The 26,129-nt window shown below is 38.8% G+C and overlaps 2 protein-coding genes across 6 annotated transcripts in view; one reads left to right on the forward strand and one right to left on the reverse strand.

The window, feature by feature from the left end:
* LOC139774695 (uncharacterized) overlaps nt 1–26,129 on the reverse strand; it is a 192,825-nt gene that overhangs the window by 76,162 nt on the left and 90,534 nt on the right. For all 4 annotated transcript variants that reach the window (XM_071710127.1, XM_071710124.1, XM_071710126.1 and 1 more), the window contains one exon: nt 22,257–22,326. In XM_071710127.1, the coding sequence (XP_071566228.1) occupies nt 22,257–22,326 (70 nt within the window). The remainder of the gene's footprint in view (nt 1–22,256; nt 22,327–26,129) is intronic.
* The window catches only part of LOC139774688 (netrin-1), a 189,244-nt gene that overhangs the window by 70,390 nt on the left and 92,725 nt on the right, over nt 1–26,129 (forward strand). For both annotated transcript variants that reach the window (XM_071710106.1, XM_071710108.1), the window contains one exon: nt 15,488–15,676. In XM_071710106.1, coding sequence (XP_071566207.1) covers nt 15,488–15,676 — 189 coding nt within the window. The remainder of the gene's footprint in view (nt 1–15,487; nt 15,677–26,129) is intronic.

The following is a 26,129-nucleotide window of genomic DNA, read 5'->3' on the forward strand; positions in this document are numbered from 1 at the left end:
GCAAAAATTTCACTTGAACATTCTGTGTATGCTGCGCGAATACAAGAATGTAAAGGATTAGATAGTGATAGAGTATAGAGACATTTGTTTTCACTAGTTTGTTTGAAGTCCTGTGGTCTACGTTTTACAAAATGTTTAGACAAAAGTTCACAAAAAAGAGTTATAAAGGGTATCTGTTGACATATACGTACAACATATAGTGGTTATTATAAATAAAATAGTTTTTGCAATAAGATGTTTCTTTTTCTTAATGTATCTTCTGTATCTTTTTAAACATTTTAAAAGCGATATAAATCCGACTATATAACAAAACAATTCTACAGAATGCAAATTTTATTTTAATTATGACACGTAGATGAAATTAATTTCTAATATATACCTATATATTTTTAACAAAATCCTATAATTGAATTAGCATTTTATTATAGTAAAGTTTAATTTCAAAATCAGATAGAGATTTATTCGCGCTACTTTATTTGTGTTACTCGTCTGTAGTTAGAATTCTAAACATTCATCACGTATATAAATGCTTATAACTCAAAACCTATTAGAACCTGAATATCTCCGTCAACGAGAAATCAGGTCCAAACGAGACAAAGAAATCTGAAATATATGCGGTATATGCGTAGCTAGCTGCATCGCGCTAATAAGAGGAACGAGGCTGTCCTCGCCCGGGGCGGACAACGTGGCAGTAGCGGCACAAAAGTCTAATCCCTCTTGTGTATAATCACGCGTACCCCGTAAGGCGATTTCACGCTTTCGGATTTCTAGACGTGTATTCCGTTCGCGCGCCGCACGCGCGAGATGCTGCATGGAAACGTGTGTTCGTTGCCGGGCACGATGATACCGCGTTCGAAACTCGATAATGCCTGACATTGCGCCACACGGCCAGATATCTCTTCGGGATCTCGGCGAAATCATCGCCGTGATTTTCTCTCCGTGGCGAACTCGTCTCGTCTTTTCCCGTTCGCGCAGAAACGTAGCAATCTCGGCAGACGGAAGCGCGTGGTTAGGACTCGCGGGAAGGGTAGATCGAGGAGAGAGCGTGACTTCGGGTGGTCGCTCGGATAATCGGCGAAATGTAGTTATTCGGGCGAGACCGAGAAACTCTCGGGGAATTGTTGCCAATTGTTGGGAGATCGTGCTATACGTGCTGATTCTTGCGCTAATCCGTACAATTTGATGCACCGAAACAATGCGATAGAACCGTGATTTTTCTATAAGCTTCACTAGATTGAAGACCATTTCAAAGATCATTTAATTTCGATTGTATAAAATAAATGTAAGTCGCTCGCGTGAAAGATCTATAAACAATAACGTTGAAAGGTAACTGTAAGCTTGCGATAAATGACTATATTAATAATATTAAATGTAAAGTTTATGTATGTATAGTCTGTTTTAGCGTTATATGTAAATTCAATTAATTCTAAAGCAATAGTAATTTGCACAGATAATTGCATTATTTTTCAAAGTCATTTTAGTTAAAAATATTAGTGTCTGAGAATAACCAGATTTAGAATTCACACAAGGTCAGTATCATTTATAACTGCCAGCTGTTAAATTTCATTTTGTAACACATAGTAATCTCCGAGTTGCCTGAAGCTAATCCTGAGATCTCAATATAGAATCAGTCATACTTTGCATCTGCATGATTACCTATATTATTGTGATGGCGTTACGAGGTGAAAATTTTACTCTTTATAAACTGTTGCAATTTTCTAATATCCCAATAGTTATCATATCAGTGTAGCCATCACCAACCGTATGTATATGTATACGTATCATCCTAATCTAACAAATTCCCCAAAAATATCCAAGATTCTTTTGCCAAAGTTTTATAAATGGATACGATTTGTTAATAATTAGTTTTTTTATGGATAAGAAATACTTAATAAAAATTATACAACAAAAACTGGATATGGAATTTTAATTTATCATACATTTTATTTAGTTCTAATTTTTCAAACATTTAATAAAACATTCATGCAACGAATCAGAGATTTTTGATCGATCTCATCATTTTACACGTGGCGAACATCTAAAAGGCGAGTGAGATTTCTATTTTTGACATATTTCGACTCGTCTATAAGGAAGAGCAGTTGGGCGTGCATAAACGAACGAAATCCTAAGCGGGTAATTCCGACGAGCTGTTGATAGCTGACCCGAGGGTTAATTGCACCCTCGGCGAGACTTCTCTATCCCTCGGTACCGTTCCGTTGTATCTCTCGCGCAGCAGACTGCAATCTCTAAAACGCACTTAAGTCTATATAATCATCGATCATTTTTAGGAACGCCCTATTGACCAGTGAAAATTCCTTTTCTATTAATTACTCGGCCGAAATCGATTGAACATCATTAAAGTGTCGTTATTTGGAACCAAGTTGATTTAACATTACACGATAAATAATTGGTTTGTAAGACAAAGATTTTATACTCAATACTTTACATAAATTCCACTACAAGAATCTATTCTTATGTAGGTTTACACGTTCTATTATAAGTATTTTTATCGATTCTAGATCTTTTGAAGAAGAAAATCAACATGCGTGATAAAATAAGAAATCTTAATGTCAGAATTTTACATTATCGGAAAATTCAAAGAATTCCTAAAAGATTTTTCAGAAATGTCGATCCTGTACCTTTTTTCTACGTTTAATAAAATATTTTCCAGAATATCTATTATTTTCCAGTGTTATATGTGCGCGAAAAATATTTTATAAACGCGTTTTTTTATACCTACCGCAACACTGTTAAAATTACAAAATAATTTCAAAATATTTCCATCAAATGTAATAATTTTTTTTATTTATAATAAATATTTTTACAGCAATCCAAATTTATACAATTTCGCGTGAAATATTTTTCGGATCATATCACAGCATTTCTTGTATATCTGTGTGTGCCTATAACATAGATATGTAATAAATTATCTATTTGACTGGTTCTATAAACGAGGATAAAAGTTTTATTTTCTAGCGATAAATCAAGATATTGAAACTTGGAAACATTTTATCTCTATTAAAAGTGCCGTTATCTCAAATGTGTCAGTCTCGAAGTGCCGTCTCCCCAAAACAGTTTGCCTCTAATAGAAACTTTACTATGCGGATTAACGAAACGTGCGGTGGCGTCGAGCGATCAATGAGAGAATTCTCCCGATCGGAATTTCTCCGTCTCGTCGCCCCCGAACGAAAGGGTCCCCATTAGATTTGAGCTCGTTAGAGAGGCCGGACAGACGACGTGACGTGCGCGTTTCATGGATCAGCTACTAGACACTGAAACGTTTGCGAGAGGCCTAACCGCCTGAGTTTCAAAGGCAGCTCGCCGACCTGTGTCAGGTATCATCGGTCGCGTTCGAAGGAGTTGATTGCCAGTTGTATCGATAAGATCTGACACGGACGCTCGAGTTTTCAAAGCCGGCGATAGGTCACGAACCCTCCGGCTAGATCGTGTCTCGTGCGATGACTAGCGCCAGGCTGGCGATAGTCGAACGTGAGCAACGTTAAAACGTGCGTGCCGACTTTTTCGAAACAAAGCTGCAGTCGCCTGGACATGTGTACACGAGCAACACGATATGCTACTGTGATAACGCTGTTAGATAACAAGCGTTTCTTTCCTTCGGATATATTCTTTTGCAGACATTGTCTAATATCGATGACATCTTTTATTATTAAGTTTTACAATTGTTGTCCCTACAAAATTTTTATTGATTTGTGGATTACGAAGTATACGTATGATATTTCCATTAAATTATGGAAGCACTAAATATTTATGAGATGTTAATAATTGAAGATAGTTAAATAATATGGAAACTGTCTTGCTGATAAATGTTAAAAGTTATATAAGATTTTAGCGAATAAAGTTTGGAGATGTAAATAAAATAAGACTGGTATTTAATTACCATGTTACTCAATATTGCAAATAAAATATTTATGATAATTAATGATTTTGTTATAAGGTCTCTGTTAAAAAAATTTATAATCGAATCTTTGAACATTTGATGGTCTCAGAGATGGTTAGTGTAAGCAGTACAGCTTCAAATGTTTTATCGCTTCATAGGAATATATAGAGATGATCGTAACTGTCTCAGAATACACAGGCGAGAACAAAGTAAGTTCAAGTCACCACAAATCTGAAATTTCTTGCAGTAAATCGGTAGCGAGAGTAACTTGTCCCTCGAACACGTTTCGACTCTGTCAACGAGAGGATAATAAAAGCTGCAGATAATAGTCCGACGAGTTTCGTCTCTCGAACGGAATCCATCTTACACGTAAAACGCGACGCGATAGAAATCGCATACACTAGTATCGAAACCGTAAACGATACAAGCTATATGCAACTCGTCGTAATTTATAGGTCGACATCCTCGTTCGAGGAGAGAGAAACAGAGAAAAGAGGGAATGGTGTAGAAAATGTGGCAGCATAATCCGCGGTGCACGGACCGATCGATCGTTAATCTCGATCTGACGTCTCGCGGGAGTAATACGATCGTCTTAAATCAACGGAAACGGCGTCTTCTTTAACAGCCAAAGCCAAGATGTAGGCTTTATCTGGGAATAAATAAGGGATTTGTGAAAGTTGGCCTGTTTTGTCGATTTCCTCGAAGAAGAAACACGCGCCGCTCATTTTATTGTCGCGATTATATAGAAAGTTTCTTTAACAAGTCGTATAAATTATTCCAGTGTTATTCTAACAGATAAATATAGAAGATACAATGATTCATAGAAAATTAAACACATCGTACTTTTTAGAACAATAGCTTTTACCGTAAAAAAATTGTATTTTTCACACAGAGGGGCGAAACAAATATCTATTGTTAGAAATACCAGAGGAATTAAATTAACTTTCAAATCCCAGATATCCCTTTATATCCAGATAAAAATACATTTCTATATTTTGAACTACGGTTGTTATTCTTCTAAATGAGGGGAAATGTAGGTGTTTTGACGTTTAACGGAGTGACTTCGAAGCGAGCCGATTCGGTTAGTGCCGAGCGTGTCCTCGCTTCGTTCATTACGGCATCATTATTGTCTCAGGCAGGGTGGATGTAACTAGATCAATTAGGTCTCACGAAGATCCACGTACGTGCTCTCTTGCACGTAAGCGCGCGTAAGTGCGCCGAAGGTGCGATACACGGCGGTCGGGCGGTGGCACGCATCCTGTCGAAATCGAATTAGGCTTCGTGGCGCTGTCGCGCTATCCAGCTCGCTTCTTCGAGCGCGACGAGGGCGAGAGATACGAAGGCGCGAAGTAATCCGTTTAAGGCCGCCCCTAAGTGCACGCGCGAGGCGACGCGAATCTCACATGTGAAACGTGGTGCGGACGCGTCTCAGCACAATGGACCTCATTACACGGTATCGAGAAGATGGCTGGTAATTGAAGAGGTGCGTTTAGTCCGCTAAAAGCAACCCCCGGCTCGCCGTCGGAGGAGCTGTGAGTGCGCGGCGACGTGCCGCGCGATGGAATTACTCGCTTCGGAGTGGCGTCGAGTCCCTTATGTGACACGCGTCAATGAAAATTGCGACCTTCGACATCGCCGTGACGAGCCTAGAGTCGAAGCGTTGAATACCACAAGTGTCGCAAGTCACGCTATTGTTCCAAGAAGATACGACAGGGTAAATCTGAAGAATGGCGATAATTTGAATGTTGCCTATAGCTGTGAAATTGTAGAGTTCAAAAAAAATTTTGCAAATTATGTTTGAAGAATGTAAACGGAAAACGGGATATCGATTTGCGGAATATTTAATTGCGCATATAAAAATTTGAAAATTCTTAAATATTATAATAAAACTACATTCAAAAACGGATATTTGATTATAGAGAATAAATTATTGATCTTGATTTTGATAAAAACTTCAATATTAAATGTTAAATTTTCTAATAAGTACAGCACTTTCTCATTAATCTCGCTATTAAATTAGACAAACTGAGAAGAGAGAAGTGCAAATTCTTTAAAAAGTATTGATTCCAAATTGCTCAAGGGAGAGATTCACAGATTAAATTAATAGCGATACTTGTAAGTGATTCTTTAAGAAAAAGAGAGACAAATATCCGCAACATGTATCGTATATACGTCGTAATGTAGTTAAACAATGATGTTTAATTTCGATTCAGCAATTCCGCGGGAATTTTATGACCCTGGGGAAGCATACGAAAGATCGCACGAAGGTCACGATCATGCGCGAACCAAGCGATTCTGGCGACCACCCGGAAACGAGCCGTGCGAGCATGATTACGATGATCGCGTCGATGTATCCCACTGTGGCACGAAAATTAGCTCGTAATTTCAGTACAGGTGTTCCCTACCCGCGTCCGTTGGCGTATCGTCCCACGCAGACCGGCGAAACTTTCGACCGAAAGGCGACCCGCGCGAGCGATGGTGCATTAATAATCGCGGTTGCTCTTTCTTTGGTCATGTTATACTCGCGGAGGAGGAGAGATCGCCCATAAGGAGCCCGGGCCACACCAGCGCAAACCGGCGCGAACGGAGGTCCTCTTAAACGAATATTAATTAGCGACCGCTGTTGCCCGAACGCACAATAGCACGAGCAAAAGGATCAGCAAAACGGATGATTGAATTATGTACGCGCGCATCCGAGGAGGAACAATCGTTACTCCTCCATATGGACGACGGCGATCTGACGCGTCGGAGAAAGCGTGTATTCTTTATTTTTCAGCATTGCAACATCTTTTAAAGTGCATATGAGTTTATACAAAGTTTATATAAATATAGATTCGTGGTGTTTTTCGCGCGCATGTGTAAATGTCTCAAGTTCCGAATGTCAAACCTAAAAGAAAACTAATGACCAATCAAATTCTCATTAAGCGATGATCAGAACAACAAATTCGTCAAAAAATATGAATCTACGATTCATAATATACAACAGATTTATACAACTTTTGCATTTTGACTAGGTAAGGAAATGCCTGATCAGCAAATACAAATTGGACAATTTCTTTAACTGCTTCTAATTTTATCTTATTAATAACAACTCCAAAATCTTCTTTCTCACGGCACCGTAAAAATAATATTCAAATAATTATTCATGGCGTGTCTCGACGACAAATCAATCCCGATCGTTTCGAATAATAAAGAGGTACAATGGCGTGTTAATCTGCATGATCGCGTAGAGCCGTAGAAAATGAATTAAATTCATCTTGCTTTCTCGACTAGCTCAATTTGTTCATGAATTTTTTTATAATTGTGACAAAGTCGTTCGGTCTAAGGAAACATTAAGTATCTTATTTACTATGTTTCTCATTCTCTCTACCTTTCTTTCAACTTTCTCTCTTTCTCCGTTCTTTTTGTGCGGGATGACGTAGCGAGTGCTATTCGGGAAAAAGGGCCCGTGGACGAAGGGCGGAGGCACTCTTAATTAATTATTCCGTGGGCGTCGCGCCGCTCAAAATTAAAATCGGTTCATTAAGCGGCGCTACGTGGAATTTTTTCCTAATCCGACTGGCCGAGGGGAGTGGGGAGGAAAGGGCGGTGATGACGGCTACCGGTTTTCTACCTTCGTGGAGGAAGGGCCACGACGAGGAAGTTGCCCATGCCGCTGAATGGAGCGAGGGAATTCGACTCGCTCGTTCGTTCGGATCAGTAAAGCGTCTCCCACCTCCCCTTTCGGGCCTTAATGGCCCGACGAATGACGGCGAGGCCGCGGCGGTTTTTATCTCGTTGCGCAATAAATGCCTCGTTAACGATCGCGCTCGCGAGCAATAATCGAAATTCCCGATTGGCGCGAGACGCGCGCACGCTTTTACGACGACGTCGGCGAGCGCATCGCCAACACGTTAGGACGCATAACGGAGTCGTATACGGTAACTTATTGCATTGACGATGGTGTCGTTATTTAATAACGACTATACACAAAATTCTCACGGAAGAGGCGAGTAAGTGTTAAGTCGCGTCGATGTTACGAGACATATCACGCATATTTTAAGGCTGCGTATTTTCATGTAAATTAGTTAAAGAGTAGAGTATTAGACATAGATACCGTAGAGACTTTCACAATGTGCTTTAGAACTCTGCCTTTATCTGAAAAAGACTAAAGACATTTTCCTTACATTAAATAAAACTCAAGGTAGTAAAACAATTCATTGGAAAAATATTACAAGAACTAAAACTAACAGAATGAATTTTATGAAAAAAACTAGCTATTAGATTAGATAATATTTTGCGATATAAACTATTATATTCTTAAAAATTTCTCAATGATATTCTTAGTTATTATATATTTGTATAGAGCTTTTTATTCAAACTATTTCATCAACAATTTTACGCCAGCAACATTTCGAATGACTACATTAATTAATTGGCTTATAAATTGGAGTAATATTTAATACGTATTCAGAATTATGATATTGTGCGATTGTAAAATTAGCACCAGTTGGCATTTTGTAATGATTACACGCGGAAATCGCTTGGCTGGAATAACGATTGAAATATGTCTATAGAGCTAACTCGCGCTCACATCTGTTCCGAGCGCGCCAGCGCTGCAATTTTGTAATAAACTTATCGGTCTGATGCGATAATTATCGCGCATCTGGCAAGGCCGATCCGCGTGATTACCGAGAGTAATCCGCGAGCGAGTCGGAGCGGATGGAAACCGAGACGGGGCACCTGTGGGCGCGGGATAACTTCTTGAACGCGCGGCGCGGGTATAATCGTACAGCCTGGCGTTATCTATGGTTCGAAGCCGGCGTGGGTTCCGACCGCAAATGACGGGATAAAAGGGTCCTCGGCACGACAGGATGTAATTACGGCTTTACGTAGCATTACGGAGAGGTACCGCGAGACGCCCAGACACCGCCGTGGCGACTCTATTTAAAGTTTAAGTGGGACTTAAATTAAAATCCATCCTACAACGATTACGGTGACACTCGTACCATAAATTCCATCTTAGCCGATGATGCGCTTTTGCATTATTTTCAACTCGCTCCTTATATAGTTTCCGTATGCTCTTTCTCTTTCTCTTAACGTAGAAATTCCCTTCTTACTATAAGTATACCTATTGTTTTAAAATAATTTTTATATTAGCGTCAATTTTTTGTCACTATATATAATATATACTTATTTTAAAATAATGTGTTTTGAATTTTATAAAAGAAAATATACGGAAATTTAAGTGTGATTATTCATTTCATGAAGACATCAAGAAGAATTATATTGATTATTCTCAACGATCTAAACGAGCACCTTTCATTAAGTTTCAAGATTTCAGAGAGGAATTCCGAGCACGTAGATGCCACGTACTGTACCAATAAAAGGGTCTAGCATACCTGAACGTGTTAGCGAAACGCTCGAAGTGTATGAATCGACCACTCTCTTGCGGCAGTGGAATTCTTCCTGCCGCGGGATGAGAAAAAGAAGATAAGCGAAACGCGCGAAGAAGTTTCAACATTTTGCTACTCAGCCAGCAAGACGACTTCAATTTTAAATGACGCTTTAAATCGAATCTTCGTTAATACGATTAAATCTATATGATGTGATTCGTATTAATAATTTTAAGGTTAAATGAATTTTGCAATCAAAATGGGAATCGTATATTCTAATAGACAATTATTTGAAAATATTACTATCTTCTATTTACAATATTTTCTAACACACTCGGGAATATATTTAGATTATATTTTTTTATTGGAAGAAATATGACCTAATGCATTCTCGAGATCCTTTATTTTTTCTGAATCAATTATGGTATGATAAAAAAGCAGAGCGGTAATTTTCTCTCTTTTATATTAAACCCACAGCTGTGTTTGACTAACCGCAAACACAGGTTCGAAACATTTTTCGAAGAAATCATTCAGCCTGCTCGGTCTCGAGAGAAATGTTCGTCACGGAAGGTTTTTTATCCAAGAATGGACGAGTTATTTCAACAAAACGATTTAACTTCATGAGCAAACGACAATATCATGTCCTTTTAATTAGCAGATATGAGGATTGTAGGAATAATTGGAAATGTAAAAACTCTTTGATTTTGTCTTTAATAGGATTAAGTTAATCCTATTAAAGACAAACAAGGATTAAATTCACGGAATGGTAAGCAGTAAAAATGTTTTTATATATCCTTTTTACATGCATTGTATGGATTTTGCATATGCACTATAAATGAAAACGCGTTTAATTAAAATAATGGGGAATCCAATACTAATATTATTTTACATAAGAAAATAACATACAGAAAAGTGTTTTATTATTTATTAAACTTAATTGAAAGCAAAAATGTTACGCGCGAAAGAATTGCTATAGGAAAAGGGTATGTTTCCAATAAAAATTTTTACAAAAAATATTTAGTTTAATCATATATGTAAGATTAGTTTTCTTGAGGTTTATCTATGTCTGATGTCCTTCCTCTCGAGGTTCAGTTTTTGTCAAGCGTCTGCTTAGAAAAAAGCGACTTAAAATAGAAAAAAATATGTTGCCCACGAGAAATTTACCTAAACTATACCAACAAATGTCAAACAGTAGAAAAATATTGGAAAGTATATGTTTAAAATAAAAGGAGATAACGTATTAACTAGCTTTCCTTGACAAAACCCAGATCAGACATCTATTCGTATTTCAGTGTTCTGTGACATTTTTTTTCTTGTCAGAACGAAAGATCACAATTGAGAATAAGCTTGCTATTTCCTCTCTGAATAAAATTCGGAAAAGAGTGCATGACTTTTCGTTAAAATGAAACGCCCGAGAACAAGTTTTACACATTCCGAAGTTGAGAAACGGACGATACACGCGCGATAAGAAAAAGGTCTAAAAGTAAAGGTCTAAAAGTTTGAACGTATCTGGTAGCAGAATAAAAGAAAATAACGTAAAAGTTGAAATATTCCGATGCCAGTATTGTTTCAAAAAGAATTCATGACAAGTTCTTTTTTCTAAAAAAATGCTTATCTTATTTTAGAAAATAATTACAAAGATAATGTATTTTAAATCAGAGAGAACTAACTTTCAAGAATTTTCAATTATTTCTGAAAAGCAATATCTTAATTTTACAAAATTTTGTTATTAATTTAACTATTTAGCATTAATTTCTCACTTTTCAAATATTTATCATTTTCGATAAAAATAGTATCATTAATTTTAATAGTAAAGGTACTTTGAATATAAATATCAGTAAGATTATATGTGAGTAAAGTATGACTATATATTTATACATTTTTCAGAGAAGGAATCTAATATCTTCCGAGAAAGTATTATTCGAGTGAAGAATAAAGTGCTACTAAATTTCATTTAATCACAGGTATTCCGCAAAGAACTAATTTACTTGAGATAGATTTACTGGGTAGAGTTTCACTGTTTGCTTTAGTAACACTTTATTTTTCTCCGGGGATATATTGATTTATGAGAGGCGCCATAAAAAGGAGCTGCAACTCGACTATTATAAATCGTGGGATACAGTCCGAGCTAATTAATATCGACGTAGATCCGAAAACACTAATTCGCTCTTAAATGCCGGCGGTAAACGCCGCAGGACTCACCCGATACTACTTCGATTAATCGCTAATTACGGCGATCATCTCCACGAAAACGACTCGAAGGTTCTGACATGGCTACGACTTAATAACAGGAACCGATCGTGGAATTTCAGACGGTGGCTGACGGTGGTTATTAACTATCGAGGGGTTATCCGATCGACCCGATACATAGCGGCCTACTTGGATTCAACAACATTCTTATCCATCGATCAAATTCTGCGCTTCGCGCAAACCGAGTTCCCATAAATCACCAGCCGAGATTTTCGCTGCCTTGCAATGAAAACAATAAGACAATACTATCGATCTTGAGCTTACAACTTTTATATAGATATTTGTAAAACATTATAACAATACCTATCGCTGATTAACTGATATGATTGTAAGTGACCGAAAGGCGATTATTTTGTGAAACGTTAGAAAGTGGGGCAATATTTTATATAAAAATGGCGATGCACATAAAAAATCTTATATCTTAGTGATCGGAAAGAAAAAGAATTATCAAGAAACATCCTGAAAAAGAGATCGCGTGCGTTTAAAATTTAAAAACACGTATCAGTTTTTCCAATAAATCACCGTATTTTATTTCCGACAAAGAGACGAAGGTTCCGGTAACAAACATACAGAAGAGTACACAGAATAAACGAATCATGATTGAACGGAACGAGCATCCACTCCTAATGATTTATCCGGAAGCAATATTTCGTTCGTATCTGGGGTTTCAATCAATGTCAGTTTGTTTAACGCGAAATTGCAACAACAAGAACTTTATGTCGAGTGGATGTCTTTGGCTTTCTTTTTTTCTAAATTTTTCAATTGCTTTTGTAATTTTGTAATCATATTACTATATGTTGTAATGTCTTAATATCGACAACAAACGTTATTAGATAAACAGTGCTCCTCTTATTTTTCAATCTTGTGGATATCCTGCGTACTTGATTATTTAACCCTTTTATTACACTTCATAAACAGTTATTATACAATTGCCTTCTTATGAATAGCATTCATTTTCAATCGCTAAGATACACCAGTGTTAATTATACGCCTGCTACATCCTAAATTGAAGCAGAGCCTATTTTTCACGCCACCGCCGGTCAATCGATTAAAGCGTAGCGCTAATTTGTAAGAGAGTATAAATTATGACAGAACTAAGCCGTATACGTCAGCATCCGCGCGAGAGAGAAAAAGGAAGACAAAACGCGCGCCGGGGCAGCAAGAGAAAACCGAGTCGTGGGTAACGAGTATCGTCGCGAGCAAAAAATAAGGCACGCTCCTCCCGGTTCGACACACGAGATTATTGGGTCGAGAGGATGGGTCCCCACCGAGAGAACGAGTGCGCGGAGAGATGGATCAAACCGCGAGCTTCCCCCATTGATTCCACCCCTGGCGTTCACCGTTCCACACCGTGTTCCCCCTTGCGCTTTCCATTATTCTGTTATGTTTTCAAGCTGTCGCAAAGAACACGGGTGGCGTGCTCGAGTAGAGAAAGTTACGGCACGATTCTAGCCGGAGTAGCACTCCCCTGAGCTTCTCGAGAATTCAATGGACAAGCGATCGATGCATAAGGGGGGACGGGGGGGTGAAATCATCAGGACAATGATACCAACGTTGATAAATTCTTTTCAATTACATTTATCGAAATTGGCTGACTTTTGAAAGGATAGTTTAGCACATAAACGGACGAGACAAATGGGAAAAATGAGAATTCTAATTGCTTGGTGAAAACTTAGAAAAAAGCTGAGGGTATAAAACTTGATTGGGGAACGCAAGGCGGTAAAAGTTATACGGAAAAGTTTACCCTTTTAACACCAGCCGATGCTGAAGATTAAGAATTCTTGGAATATCTTTATAATCACGTCAGTACCTTTCTTAAATGTAATTACGTTTTTCGCAAGAATATGTGTATATAATAATAATTTATTACTCTATCAATAAGATATCTCCATTCAATTTTTTTATAGATTGGTTTTAGAAAGAAGTTGGAAAAAAATTGTGCATTCAAGAGCTGGAAACACTTAATCTGTATAAGGAACGTCTATAACCTGTTCCAAAACTTTTAATTAAGCGTATTATATTTTTGTTTACAATACAAAGTTCTGGCATTCTTTATAAAGATTTCTTTATAAAGATTTCTTTATAAAGACATTAACTTTTGCCACATTTAGTCAATACATCTTCATTCAATAGCGTGAACTTTGACGTTTATTAAATTCTATCAATTGTCATTGATATATTGATGGATTGACGGATTGGCCAGTTGCATTCGTATCCCGATTTTTCCGTACCAAAATAATACATAAAAGATACATTCAATTCCTTTTTCTATCTATCGAAATGTTATGACAGATCCACCGAGTTCTATTCACAAGAAAAATTCAACAAACCGCCAAAAGTATTCAAACGCATGAAAAATAGAGTAGTTTCTTCTGAACTTATATCTTTTGATACAACTAAAAGGTGATTTTAATAAATAAACATACACGATTATTTTTTAACCACAACGAAAAATATTATTATGGATTTGAATTGAGTTACTTGTGTGTGCATAGTTCTGTACAAACATTTTATTTCACTTCCGAGTTGTTGAGCTCCTTGTGAAGCTCCTTGTGAACGTGATTCGACGATATTGTCACGAAAATTCAATGTAAAAGTTGAAGCTGCCAAGTTTCAAATTTTTCGAATTACGGGCTACACCGAACTTCCCTTGTCGGATCAGGTTGGCAACGCTACGCGAGGCGGATCGGGAACGACGAGAGAAGTCGAGGACTGTCGTCCGATAACGAAGACGACCCCCTCGAGACGCCTTCCTTTCTCCGACCGGATGAATAAACTCGAGACTAATTACCGCGATAAGTATAGAAGGAGCCCCGGCACGCTCCGTTGTGCGTTCCACGACGAAGCTCCATGATGTTAACGAGTGGTGGCTGCGTGCCACGCTCGATGCTTCAATCAGAGGAATGCCTGAAATATCTGCTCGCAGTTACCGGCGAGATAATATGTATTCGCGTCGCACTTGTACGTCGGTTGGGCGGGACCCAACGTTTATTACTCTGCAGCAATGCGTAATTAAAGTAGAATAGATGGCATTTGAGCAATGTCGACTCCGATGCTTGGCGAGATGAATATCGTTCTCCTCGATGAAGAAACGCTGCGATTTAGCCGAGCAGTCGTCGCATATTAATCAATTTTGCATAAACATATGTTTACTTATTATGGTTCTCTATGTAATCATTAATAATTGCATGAGCAAATCTATGTACAAATACGTGAAATTAAGTTTCTATTTGCACGAGAAAGATTAACTGAAATCAATCATTTTAAGGAATAAATAAGCGATATCTCCCTCTCTGTGTTCAGAATTTTATAGGAACATTTTTAGAAGTGTCGACTTTTTAATTCAGCTCATTAAGGTTTTTTTTATTAATGTCTCACGCTATATACTTCTGGAATAAAAGAAAAGAAAATTAAATATGCGTCATTTTTGCTAAAAGCGAATTTCATATTATTCCACATAAGCCACACGCGTTTTGAATTAATAAATTATCTCTAATGTATTCTCTACATTTTTCACGCAGGGAGCCTTGAGTAAATGCAAATTTAAGACTGTAAACTGTATTATTTTTGTAAACAAATTTTCTCGGTATGTATGAAAACATCATGTGTGGGTAACGTAAAATATACTGACCTCCTTCGCATCTTCGCCTTGAGGAAAAGGTGAAAATGTGTATATTAACGCCATTATTTCCGCACGCAACGTAGATTAAATGATAATGAAGGATACCTCTCATTTTTCTCTTTCAGCAAAATAATTACGGCCGCGTTGAACTTCAATCGCGGTTATGGCGTTTTAATGACAATAATATCGGTACTAACGGCACGACTAAAAGGGACGGGGAGAAAAGAAATCGCGCGCGTGTGCGAGCGAGATAGGGAGAAATTAAAGGAAATGGTAGTCGTAAAATAACGGCGCGCCTCGGTTGTCGCTCGCTGACTGAAATTACCGTGTTACCTGTTTCAGTGTGCAACTGCAACCTCCACGCGAGAAAGTGCAGATTCAACATGGAGCTGTACAAGCTGTCGGGCCGTGTCAGCGGAGGCGTTTGTCTGCAGTGCCGGCATTTTACGGCAGGAAGGCACTGTCATTACTGCCGCGAAGGTTACTACAGGGACCCGGCGAGACCGATCACGCATCGCAAGGCCTGCAAACGTAAGTGCCCCCGCGGCAATTACATGTAAATCCAACAAAGACACCTCAGCGACGCGGGGCAATTACGCTCGCGTCGAATAACCCTGCGCGATTACCCGTGGCACGCTTAATTACGGAAGTGCCATGGCGAACTTGCCATCGTTCGCTTCTCGCGCGCGGGGATTAGTAAGCGACGATAATGGCGTGTAGGATTTCTAATTCTTCACGCGCTTCTCAATGTACGCGCGTTAGAGCGCTAATAATGCGGACCCGGGCTAATTAGACGATCCCGCGGGTCATAGAGCTTTCTCTCTATTCGATTCGAAATCACGATCCCGCGAGAGAGAGAGAGAGAGAGAGAGAGAGAGAGGAGAGAGAGAGAGAGAGAGAGAGAGAGAGAGATAACTTATCGAGAATACTTCAGTGCTTCTCGCGAAAAGAAGAGTACGGATAAGAATTCTGCAATAATTTTTAATAATAAGAATTTCAGTCTTATTAAATAATATCCGAGAGTATTTTGATATTTTACGGAAACGAGAAGAGATACACGTATACGCAAGAATATTTTCTACGCGTGTGTATTATATTTACTGCTGCATTTTTTAACCGAGAATTTTTCACAAAAATTCCCCCGGTGATTATACATGCAGTTGCCACACTTTCAATGCTTACCGCGGTATGCGAATCTGAGATCGGGACGCTTGCCGTGAATACGCGAACTGATCGAAGCGGTGAAGGGAGAAAACTGAGAAAGGACAACGACGGCTCCTCCGATCGGGTCAGCGCATCTTCCCAGCCGCGCGACGCCGCTGTCGGGAGAGACCTGGATGCCATTACCATTCGTCTCAGTCCCTCGGTGGTACTGTTACAAAGTGGTTACCAGCTGAGCAACCCCCTAATCTCGGTGCATTCAATTTATGTACGTTTGTCTAGCCTCATGGACCGCCGCGGGGATAACGATCTCCCGGTGTGAGAAAGCGCGCGTCGATGCATCGGCGCGCGGTCTACGTGAGCGAGCGTCCGCACAGCGCATCCCGTGTCGCTCGTAACTATACGGAGTCGTTGTCCGACGTCGATTTACCGTGACGTAACGATATTGGGCTGTATAGGCGCGATAAAGGAATTCGTCCGAAATACGGACGCGAAAGTCGAAACTTGAAAAGACGTGACAAACACAGCTGACGAACTTAAATTCGTAGTGTCAAATTATACTCAATTTGAGTAATTTTTTACCATTCCTATAGGTCACTTAATATGTCGTTATAATTTACCTTTAAGTACACGCGTTATTTTTAGTAACATATAGTCACAGGTGGGATCTGCAGGGATTCCCACAAGTGTTTGTTTTGTTTTCTCTAAAAGTAATGTAAGGTTTAGAGATGTAAGTTTTAGAGTACATAATAAATAAAACACATAACTGACATCTCGCATAACTAAGAAAATACGTAACAAAAATAGCGCTTGGGGTCCAACCAGAGCTCGCCCGTGCAGTTAAAGGTTAACTAAACCAATGAAGTGTTAAAATAATACTGTTTTGCGTTAAAATAATAAGCTGCTTTTTTTACACTAGCTTACATTAGCTAACTATATATTATTATTTTTTAAAATAATAAATTTCGACACACATGGTGGTTAAAAATAACAAAATGTTATTTAACTCAAGGTATTAGTTTAAAATCCTTTAATATTTAACAGTGAGTTTAAAAGCTTTGCAAGGTATTCCTGTTCCTCTCCATTAAATTCGGTGTTATGATGCGTTTGTCACGATTTTTCAACGTCTTCTCTTGACGCAACCTCCGCGCAATGGCAGGCATTACGGACTCTGTCTCTAATGGACCACCCATCGTACCGTTCGAGTGCACGGGTATTTACGCAACGCGTCTCTTTACGACCGCGAGAATTTTCGCGAGGTACTCACACACTTGGCGGACGAGTTTCGCGCGATTAACTATGTATGTCACTGGATAATACGCGCGTGTTCTCAAACGAGGATTGTATGTCGCGTTGAGTTGCGAGATTAATTAACTCTTTACGGTCTGGAACATTTTTAACTATCTGGCATTCATGTTCGCCACGAAGACCAGTTGTAAAAGAGACGTAAACGTGCAATAAAAATTTTACTCGAGAGGCATGCCATTCAAAGGCGTTAAATGTAATAGCACTTGTCAACAAGTGCTATGAAATATTTTGTAACTTCTCCGAGTACGTGAACAGAAAGATTATTTTAGAAAAAATCATACGTAATAGTGTTATATTGTGACAATCGACTTTATGTCACATTTTATTGCTTAAGAATAAAATGTTTTTCGGAATGTTATTATATGAAACATTCAGTCTATCGAGAAATAAAAGTAATGCAAAAATTTATTTGATAGATTCATATGACAAGACTATAAACGTCTGAATTTATAAGCGTGCATAATGATTAACGGGCTTAGTTGCTAAAGTATTAACTGCTTTCGGAGTTAGCGATTCATAGGAACGACGATATTGCGCGTATACCGCTCACCTCGTATACTGCTCTCGCACAGTGTTTCTGGTTTCAATATATAAAGCACAAGTGTCGTACCGAGAGTCTGCGCGTGCTCTCGCCACCGAGATAACGAACGGTCTGTATTCTCGTTAGCAGCCATGGCAGCCGTTAAGATAACAACGAGACACGACACTCACCGCGAGCGCACACCGTGAAAAGAAGATTTAAGCTCGTCTTAGGACGGCATAAGTTTCATAAATTAATCCCCGGGACGAGGGGTCCCCCGTCGGTGTTGGGATCGCGTGGGAAGACGGGAGAATATAATTTCATTTTGATACATAATTTAAGTTTGAGCTTTAACCGCGCTCAAACTTGAAATTGCCCTCCTCCCCCCTCTCCGTATAACGATGATAAATTTAGAAATTAGTCGGGTGACAGGATGGTCCGATTTCGCTCCGCTGGGTATAGCGATGGATAAGTGTATAATGAAGTTGTAGGAGACTCTATTTCAGAGAACTGTATAGTTCAGAAATATAATCACGTCTCACACAAAATCATAATAGCATGTATGTACAAAATGAATTTCGATCAACATAGAAAATAAAATTCTAGTGTCCGTGGTAGCGTAAAGATCTAAGATCCTTTTTTTTTCCCCCCCAGAAGAAGCAAATTAAAAAGGAAATATACTATAATTCGAATTTCATGATAATGAAGCTGTGATCTTATAATTTCGAGGTTTTATCTTGAACTGGTATATAATTTAAGATCCCTGAGGTATCAGTGGCCTTTTCAGAAAACTGGCTATATCTAATTTCTAGTTTTCAAGATCGGGATAGAGCGAAATTACGACGTTATTACACGGTGATTAATATGACGCGATGAAGATAAGATCTTTCTGAGGGAAAAGCGACTCTGATTGAATAATTAGCCACGCCTACTGGATTAATTTCAATTTAACATCGTGTTAAGTAGCGCGAGTGGTCGCATTTACATGTCATACCACCTACCGACTTATTTAGATAGCAATGGCTCAACATTATCACATTCTCGGGGAAAACTATTCTCGCGACATTAAGCAATTAAGTCTAGTTAACGCATACTAATTAAGATCGCTCGCTTGCAAGAAGAGAACATGCACGAGCGAGGTAATATATTCCAAAGTACACATTATTTGTATAACGAATGTGAGCCTGTCAGTACTATATTAATACGATTGAATAAACTCGAGAAACTACTGCCACAGATTCAGTTTATGAATTCTATATCCAGTTCGAAATCCTATTCACGTGGAAGTAGACAGCAATAATTTTCGTTGAGCGCGCCGCACCGAAAGCGTCAACGATAACGACGACCGCGATAACGACGATGACATTGCTCACTTTATAAGATATGCCTTAAATATAAGATACTCGTTCGTTCGCTCCTCTCTCTCGATCCGCCATCCTCTGTTATTACAAGCCCGAACGCGCAGAACGGCGAAAATGCAGATTTCTGCAATTTCTCATCCACGCCACGTCTTGCAACGTCCCGTCGTTGCACGACGAACGCAACGCGCTCGGTGCCTCTCCCCCGTGACATGCAGTAACATTTCCACGGTTAGTGAACTCCGGATTGGTCCTGCCATGCCGACCCCTCGCATCCCCGCGTCGCGCTTGCTCTCAGCAAACCAACCCCCTCAATCTCGTGCTCGACATTTCCGCGGGAAAATACGGCCCCCGGTGTCGACCGTGACGTACCGTCAGGTCAGAACAGCGCCGCTCGTTTCGAGATTTCCACGGTGACGAATGAGAGCTCCCGCTTCGACCATCTCCTAAAGCCCGTATCTCGTTTTCACTCCTTTTCCGCTTTTCTTGTCTGCAGTAACTACCACTTGCCTCGACTGTAAGCTGCTTCGCTTTGACTGGTCCCCGGGGATAAAGTCAGCATTTTGTTAAAAGCTGCTTCACACGTGACGCGGTGAATCTACGAGAGATCTATCGCTTGTTGAGAAATTCTGCATACTCCTTGTGTTAGCGTTGCGGATAATACGGCTTTATAAGTCTCCGATCTATTTTAATCTATGAGTTGATGTAAATCAATCTGTTAAATGCGTGAGAAGCGTATTCCTAAAAAAAAATTCCCGAGAGTTATATATTTTTCGATATTTTTATATCATTACGGCTCAAAAAGTATTAACTCTGTAATAATGTTCAATGTACCCATGTTAATTTTTTTTGTCACTATTATCATTGTTCGAACATTAATGCGAGCTTTTTAAAAATTAGTCCGCGATGTGAATTAAATAATAAATACCGCAGTCAAACACAATTCTCCAATAATTTCTGTTCTACTCCAATCACATGCAGCCCTATTTTATTCTTGTTTTTATTTCTCTGTTTTATCTACTCTATAATTCCTTCCCTTATTCCGATCCCGTGGAGAATCGTCGTAGAAATTTGTTTTCTCGCTATGCTATAAAGAGAAACGTCGGGGAACCATAGAGTTAGCCTAATGTTGTTGTTAAAAGTTTTATGAGCAACTGTCAATGACGTAACATAGACTTTTGGTGTTTAACAGTCAATAATTACTTTGTTCTCGGCTCTACGTGCTAACTTTATTGCTTAATAAGAAAGAATATTGCTAATCTGCAGCGCGATAAAGAAATTGAGGAAATTGTCTTCATATAAGTACCACAAATCTAATCGAATCATAGGATTATTATAGATATTAATTCTAGAATTATTATACACATTAATTTTGTTACTGCCCTTAATAACCACGCCACTGTCAACTTCCCCACTGGGAGGAAATTTATATAATAAAATGAAAATCTCTCGCGGGATTTACGTATAATGGCGAGGGAGCGCAACGTATTGCATCGATAGTAAAAACGTCCGATGCGTCGTAATTTCACGGCTCACTAACGATCGTACTATCACGGCGACCAAACGTTCGTCTAGTCGTGCTAGCGCACGCCGAGAATAGTCACGGATAATTATTTCTCGCGGAGGGTATCTATATATCGTGAAACGTCACTTCTATATACGCGACCTTCGGTGCAAAGCATTTGCATGACGCAAAATAGCTGTCTTTAGGTCTCGCAAAAATAAGCGCTCTCAGGAATGGCGATATCCGATCGAGCAACCATGACCTTTTGTTCTATATTAATTCTCATTACTACGATTTCATTTCGTCAATCTTGCGCATCGTATATATACCACTCTTCACATGAACATTTTTAGAAGCTAATTATTTATGCAGTTACAAAACATCTGTAATAAAATATCTGCTATTCAAAACTATGACATGACAGAAACGATAACAATTTTTCGTTCTAATCAAGCTGAATAACTACCAATTTATCTTGTGCTCAATGAGAAACCGTCCCTGCATAATATATCTCTACGGCAATAATTTTTATAGCCGTACACACACATGGCCGGCCAATGTCGTTGCATACGCGCGCGGTGGTCGGTATATATTAGAAACTCCCCCTGTTTGTACAATACGCGTGACCGTGCCGGAACGGTGTACGCGTTTCAACTGTATCCATCCCCGGCACCCAAAGGCTTACCCCATGTTTATTCTAACCCCGGTGGCACCCTCGGGCAAGGGTTGCTTCTCAAACAGAATCGGTCACCGAGACGCTCACCAAGCTCCCACCCTCCCACGGTGCACCCTTCTGGTTCTTCCACTCTGTCAAGACTTCGATCTGTGCGGCGCGCAAAGCGAAATTTCACGCAGTATTAAATTAACGCGCGGCGCTACTACGAATTCCTAACGTGACTGAGTCTCGGTTCGGTCGGCGTAGGCAGATTGTTTGCGATCGAGGGGTAAACTTGGACCGTCGAAAGTAATTCGTGCGTTTACTTCGCATGGGCGCATTCGCTTATTGTCGGGAAATTTGAATACGAAGACTATGAATTCTGAACACGAAAGTGTTAAAATGAAGTGCTAATATGTCACTCATTGATACACAACAGTGGAGTTTGTGCGAACTGCACGATGATTTGCAAGATAGAAACATATTCAAATTGACATATAGCGTACAAAACAATTCATATTTAAAAAATTATCGTGTATACGAAATAATTATGAATGATTAATTTCACAAGTAAATAAATGATAAATGTGTAATAAATTACTCACCCCTGCAGTGTAGTTGCTCCGCCGTCCGATGCCACCTAGAGCTTCTCTTCCTCTCAGGTTTCTCACATTCCTGCAACACAACATTCGCGAGTAAATACAGAGTTAATTATGATCGCGCACGTATCGTCGCTGTTATTTAAATATGATAATCGCATGGCACTTTGCACGACACTCCTGATATTAATCGTACATGTGCATTATAAAATTATAGCGAAAAATCTCAAAGAAGTCAATCCGTTTCATACCCTCGTTCCGTTCATTAATGATATGTATGTTATATATTATGTATGATATAATCGCCCAAGTATCTTTAAAAAAATAATTGTTATCTCTAAATATCGCAATAAGATAATAATTTTATTAATTTTGTTTTTACATTCAACGAATGAAACACGCGAGATAGTTCCTTCAATATAAATAGCCTTAAACCATTCATGAATCGTTATGGCAGTTAGTTAAACGCGCAGATTGAAAAATGTTAATTATTCGTAGGTATAATCGCGTTTTCTTTTGTCACAATAATATATAGAGCGACGTATAGAGTGACTTGCGACGCTGTCTCTTCGCTCGAGCATCAGTGTCCGAATGGTAGCCCTACGACTTTATGTAAACAGAGCGGCACCGTACGCTGCATAAACGTACGCCAAGGCCAAGGCCGTGTGCCAACCGACTTGTTATCGTTCCTTACTCGGTGCCTTACAAAATATATTTCTTTTTTCGCGTACACACATATTCTGTTTCTCACATTTCAATAAAATTTTAACATTGTTTTATAATCTACTATTACTGCACATTAAAATCTGATATTTGTGCGAAGAATAAAATTTATCTTTGAATGGAAAAAGTTTCTATGGAAAAACCAATTCATTATTAATACGCTGTTATTTTTACTTCATTATTCACTTTTTTCACAATATTGTGAGTAGAGTAAAATTGTGTGGTTTCCATAAATCAATAATCAATTTTATTAGCTCGAAGGAGTATGATTAAATCACCATAAAAAGAATTATGATAATTTATTCTTATTTATCGAAATAATTTATCACGTAATTTCATTCCTCTTGGAAAACATACAAATTTAAAAAAGTAATAAATTAATTTCCATATTCCGATCATACAAAACAAAAATTTGTTTTTTAAATTTAAATTTAACATTATAGATTTATTAATTCTTTATATAATTGCAGCTGTAATTAAACGATTTTAGTTAAGTTCCCAATTAAAAGGATAAAATTATTCAGTAAAACTCGATGTTAAAAACTCGTCAATATTAACTAATAGCTATAATGTAGTCCGCACAGGAATCAAACAGCAAAATCAGCTGAGCAGTAAAAATCCATATCAGCAATATTTAAATGCTATGAAAATCGATAATAGTCGACAGATGTTAGTATATGCCTGTATACAAGCATAGATTTTTCGATAATATATGCATTAACAAAAAAATCATCAAGCATAATCTGGAAAATATTTGCGCAAATGTATGGATCCGCTGCACTTTCTTGTAGCGCAAATTTTCCTAGCCCTATTACCTTATCGACACCTTTTTCTCCGCTGCACTTGTTAAGTAACCTGCTCGATTACGATTTTTATCTCAATCTAATGAATTCAAAGCCGCGCAGCGCGCCATTGAGAAATAATTACCAGTCGCGGACGATTTATCCAGCATGGTTACGGCGTAACGAGATCGATTTACAATCCTAGCGATGAGATACTCGCGGCGTACGTGTTAATCCGGCCATGAAATGCGGAGCTATCGGCGATATCCATCTCAAAACTTAATCAATATTATTCCGCCGCGATAAACCAGTCTCGCGCTGCGCTTGTCGGGCTCAAAAGCAGCATCGACGAGTCGTCGTCGTCGTCGTCGTCGTCGTCGTTGTCATCCTTGTCGTCGTTGCCATCGTCGTCGTCGTCGTCGACTTCGCATTCGAGATATCGCGTCGTGGAACGCAGAAGGGAAGTGTCGCGTTCGCGCTTCGCCAGTTCATTATATCGCATTAATCGAGTGTCATGGAATTGAATTTCTCGAGATGCCTTCATATCGTTTCACAAGTACTTCCTTTAATGTGCACTGACAGCGATAGGGAGGCTTTAAATGCATCAGCATCGCAGATGAAATTCTCTGACGTACCTTGCCACTTATCCTTAACGTTAAATTCATACCTGAAAATAAATTTCTGTTTGAAAGTACTACTTCCGTACGAAACTATCTGGAAAATTATTATTTAAGAATAAAAAATATATATTTATATTTTTGGATAATTAATAATTATATATATATTTATTTATTTAAACGTAATATTTTAATTATATATAAATGTATTAGTTTTCGATACTATTTAGGAATTTATTTGGTTTTATTATTTACTAAATTTAAAAATCTCGTGCGCGTTAAGCCCGTGTCACACTACGTATCGCGGACTCGGATTGGGATTACGGATCGCGGATCGGATTCAGCCAATCACAGATGAGCCGCTCGTCTACGATTGGCTAGATTACGATCCGCGATCCGCAATCTCAATCCGATCCGTGTCCGCGATACGTAGTGTGACACGGGCTTTACCCATTTGATCGTTCTAAAAACTTGTGAAATGAGCGCGCGTATCCGCGCTCGTCCGAACTGTAAGAGGTGCTTGAACCCAATACCGAAGTGCAAAGCTTTCCTCGCGTACTCGGCACACGTTAGCATATTCATTACCCGCCACTTAACCGAGACTTAAACCTCCCGGAGCTTGCAGTGGGATCAGCACTATTAGTGTCTCTCCCTTCTTCCTGCCCTTTTCTTTGTGTCTTGCTCGGTCTTCCTTGCACCGCTCATCGACTCTTTCGTCGCCTCGGAATACTCCCTCGGAATACGTCCCTCTTGCGGTCTTTGTGGTGTTTGCTTTGTCTAATCACGAGTGGACTTGTAAGCCAGTCTTCGCGAGAAGGCGGAAGTCGGCGGATTTGCTGGTGAACTCACAGAAACGTGCTTCGCAAGTTTTATCTTTTCAACCTTCTCCGCACTGTTTCTCTGTTCAATTATATCTCCTACGTTCGAGAAAACGTGTTCACTTTTGAGAGGAATTACCGATATTGTAAACAAAAAAGGTATGTCAAAAGATACATATTATTTTATCTCATTTTGTTATCTTCTTTTGATCGCTGAATTGTTGGTTGAATTAAGGTATCATACTGATAATTAAAAGACATTTTTCTTTTCCCATCTTTTGGTACAATCATCTTTGGTAAATCATTTTTAGATTAAAGAGCTCATGTCACTCTCTTATCCGCACATGGGACGAGCTAACTAGTTTCTCGAAGTTAAACACGCAACAGCAGTTGCTGTAGCGGAAGAATGTGGAGCGATGCAATTTAGTTATAATCTAGTTTCGGACTAAGTCGTAAGTTTGTTAGCAAATTATAATGCGGTTGATGGCTAGCAGCGCTTAGTTACCTACCATGTGAACGTAAGACTTCTCAGCCGCTTCACACAATTTCATTTTCACGAGTAAAGAAAAAAGTTTTATTTCGTCAAATAAAATTCAACGGTTTCGTCAAGTTAAAATTTCGTAAAAAATCTATCACGATAAAATTTTATAATATCGCGCCATTATTTTCAATTCCATCCGGCTCCAAAAACCTGACAAAGAAAGATCTTTTATATCTCCTTTCTCTACATAATATTTTCCCTTAAATTAGGTCTTATTGAATAATCTTTCAATTTAGCAGAAAAGAACATTATCTTCTTAATATTAAAGACTAAACCGATTTGCAAAGATAAAGCAAACAAAAGCGCTGATGAAGAAGATGAAAGACGTATCTAGTTACCGCGTGGGCACTCGACATACACACACACACACACACACACACACACACACACACACACAC

Source organism: Temnothorax nylanderi, unplaced genomic scaffold, assembly GCF_030848795.1.
Source record: "Temnothorax nylanderi isolate EJ_2023f unplaced genomic scaffold, tnyl_v1.0 TNYL_tig0085_pilon, whole genome shotgun sequence".
In the NCBI taxonomy this organism is placed as follows: domain Eukaryota; kingdom Metazoa; phylum Arthropoda; class Insecta; order Hymenoptera; family Formicidae; genus Temnothorax; species Temnothorax nylanderi.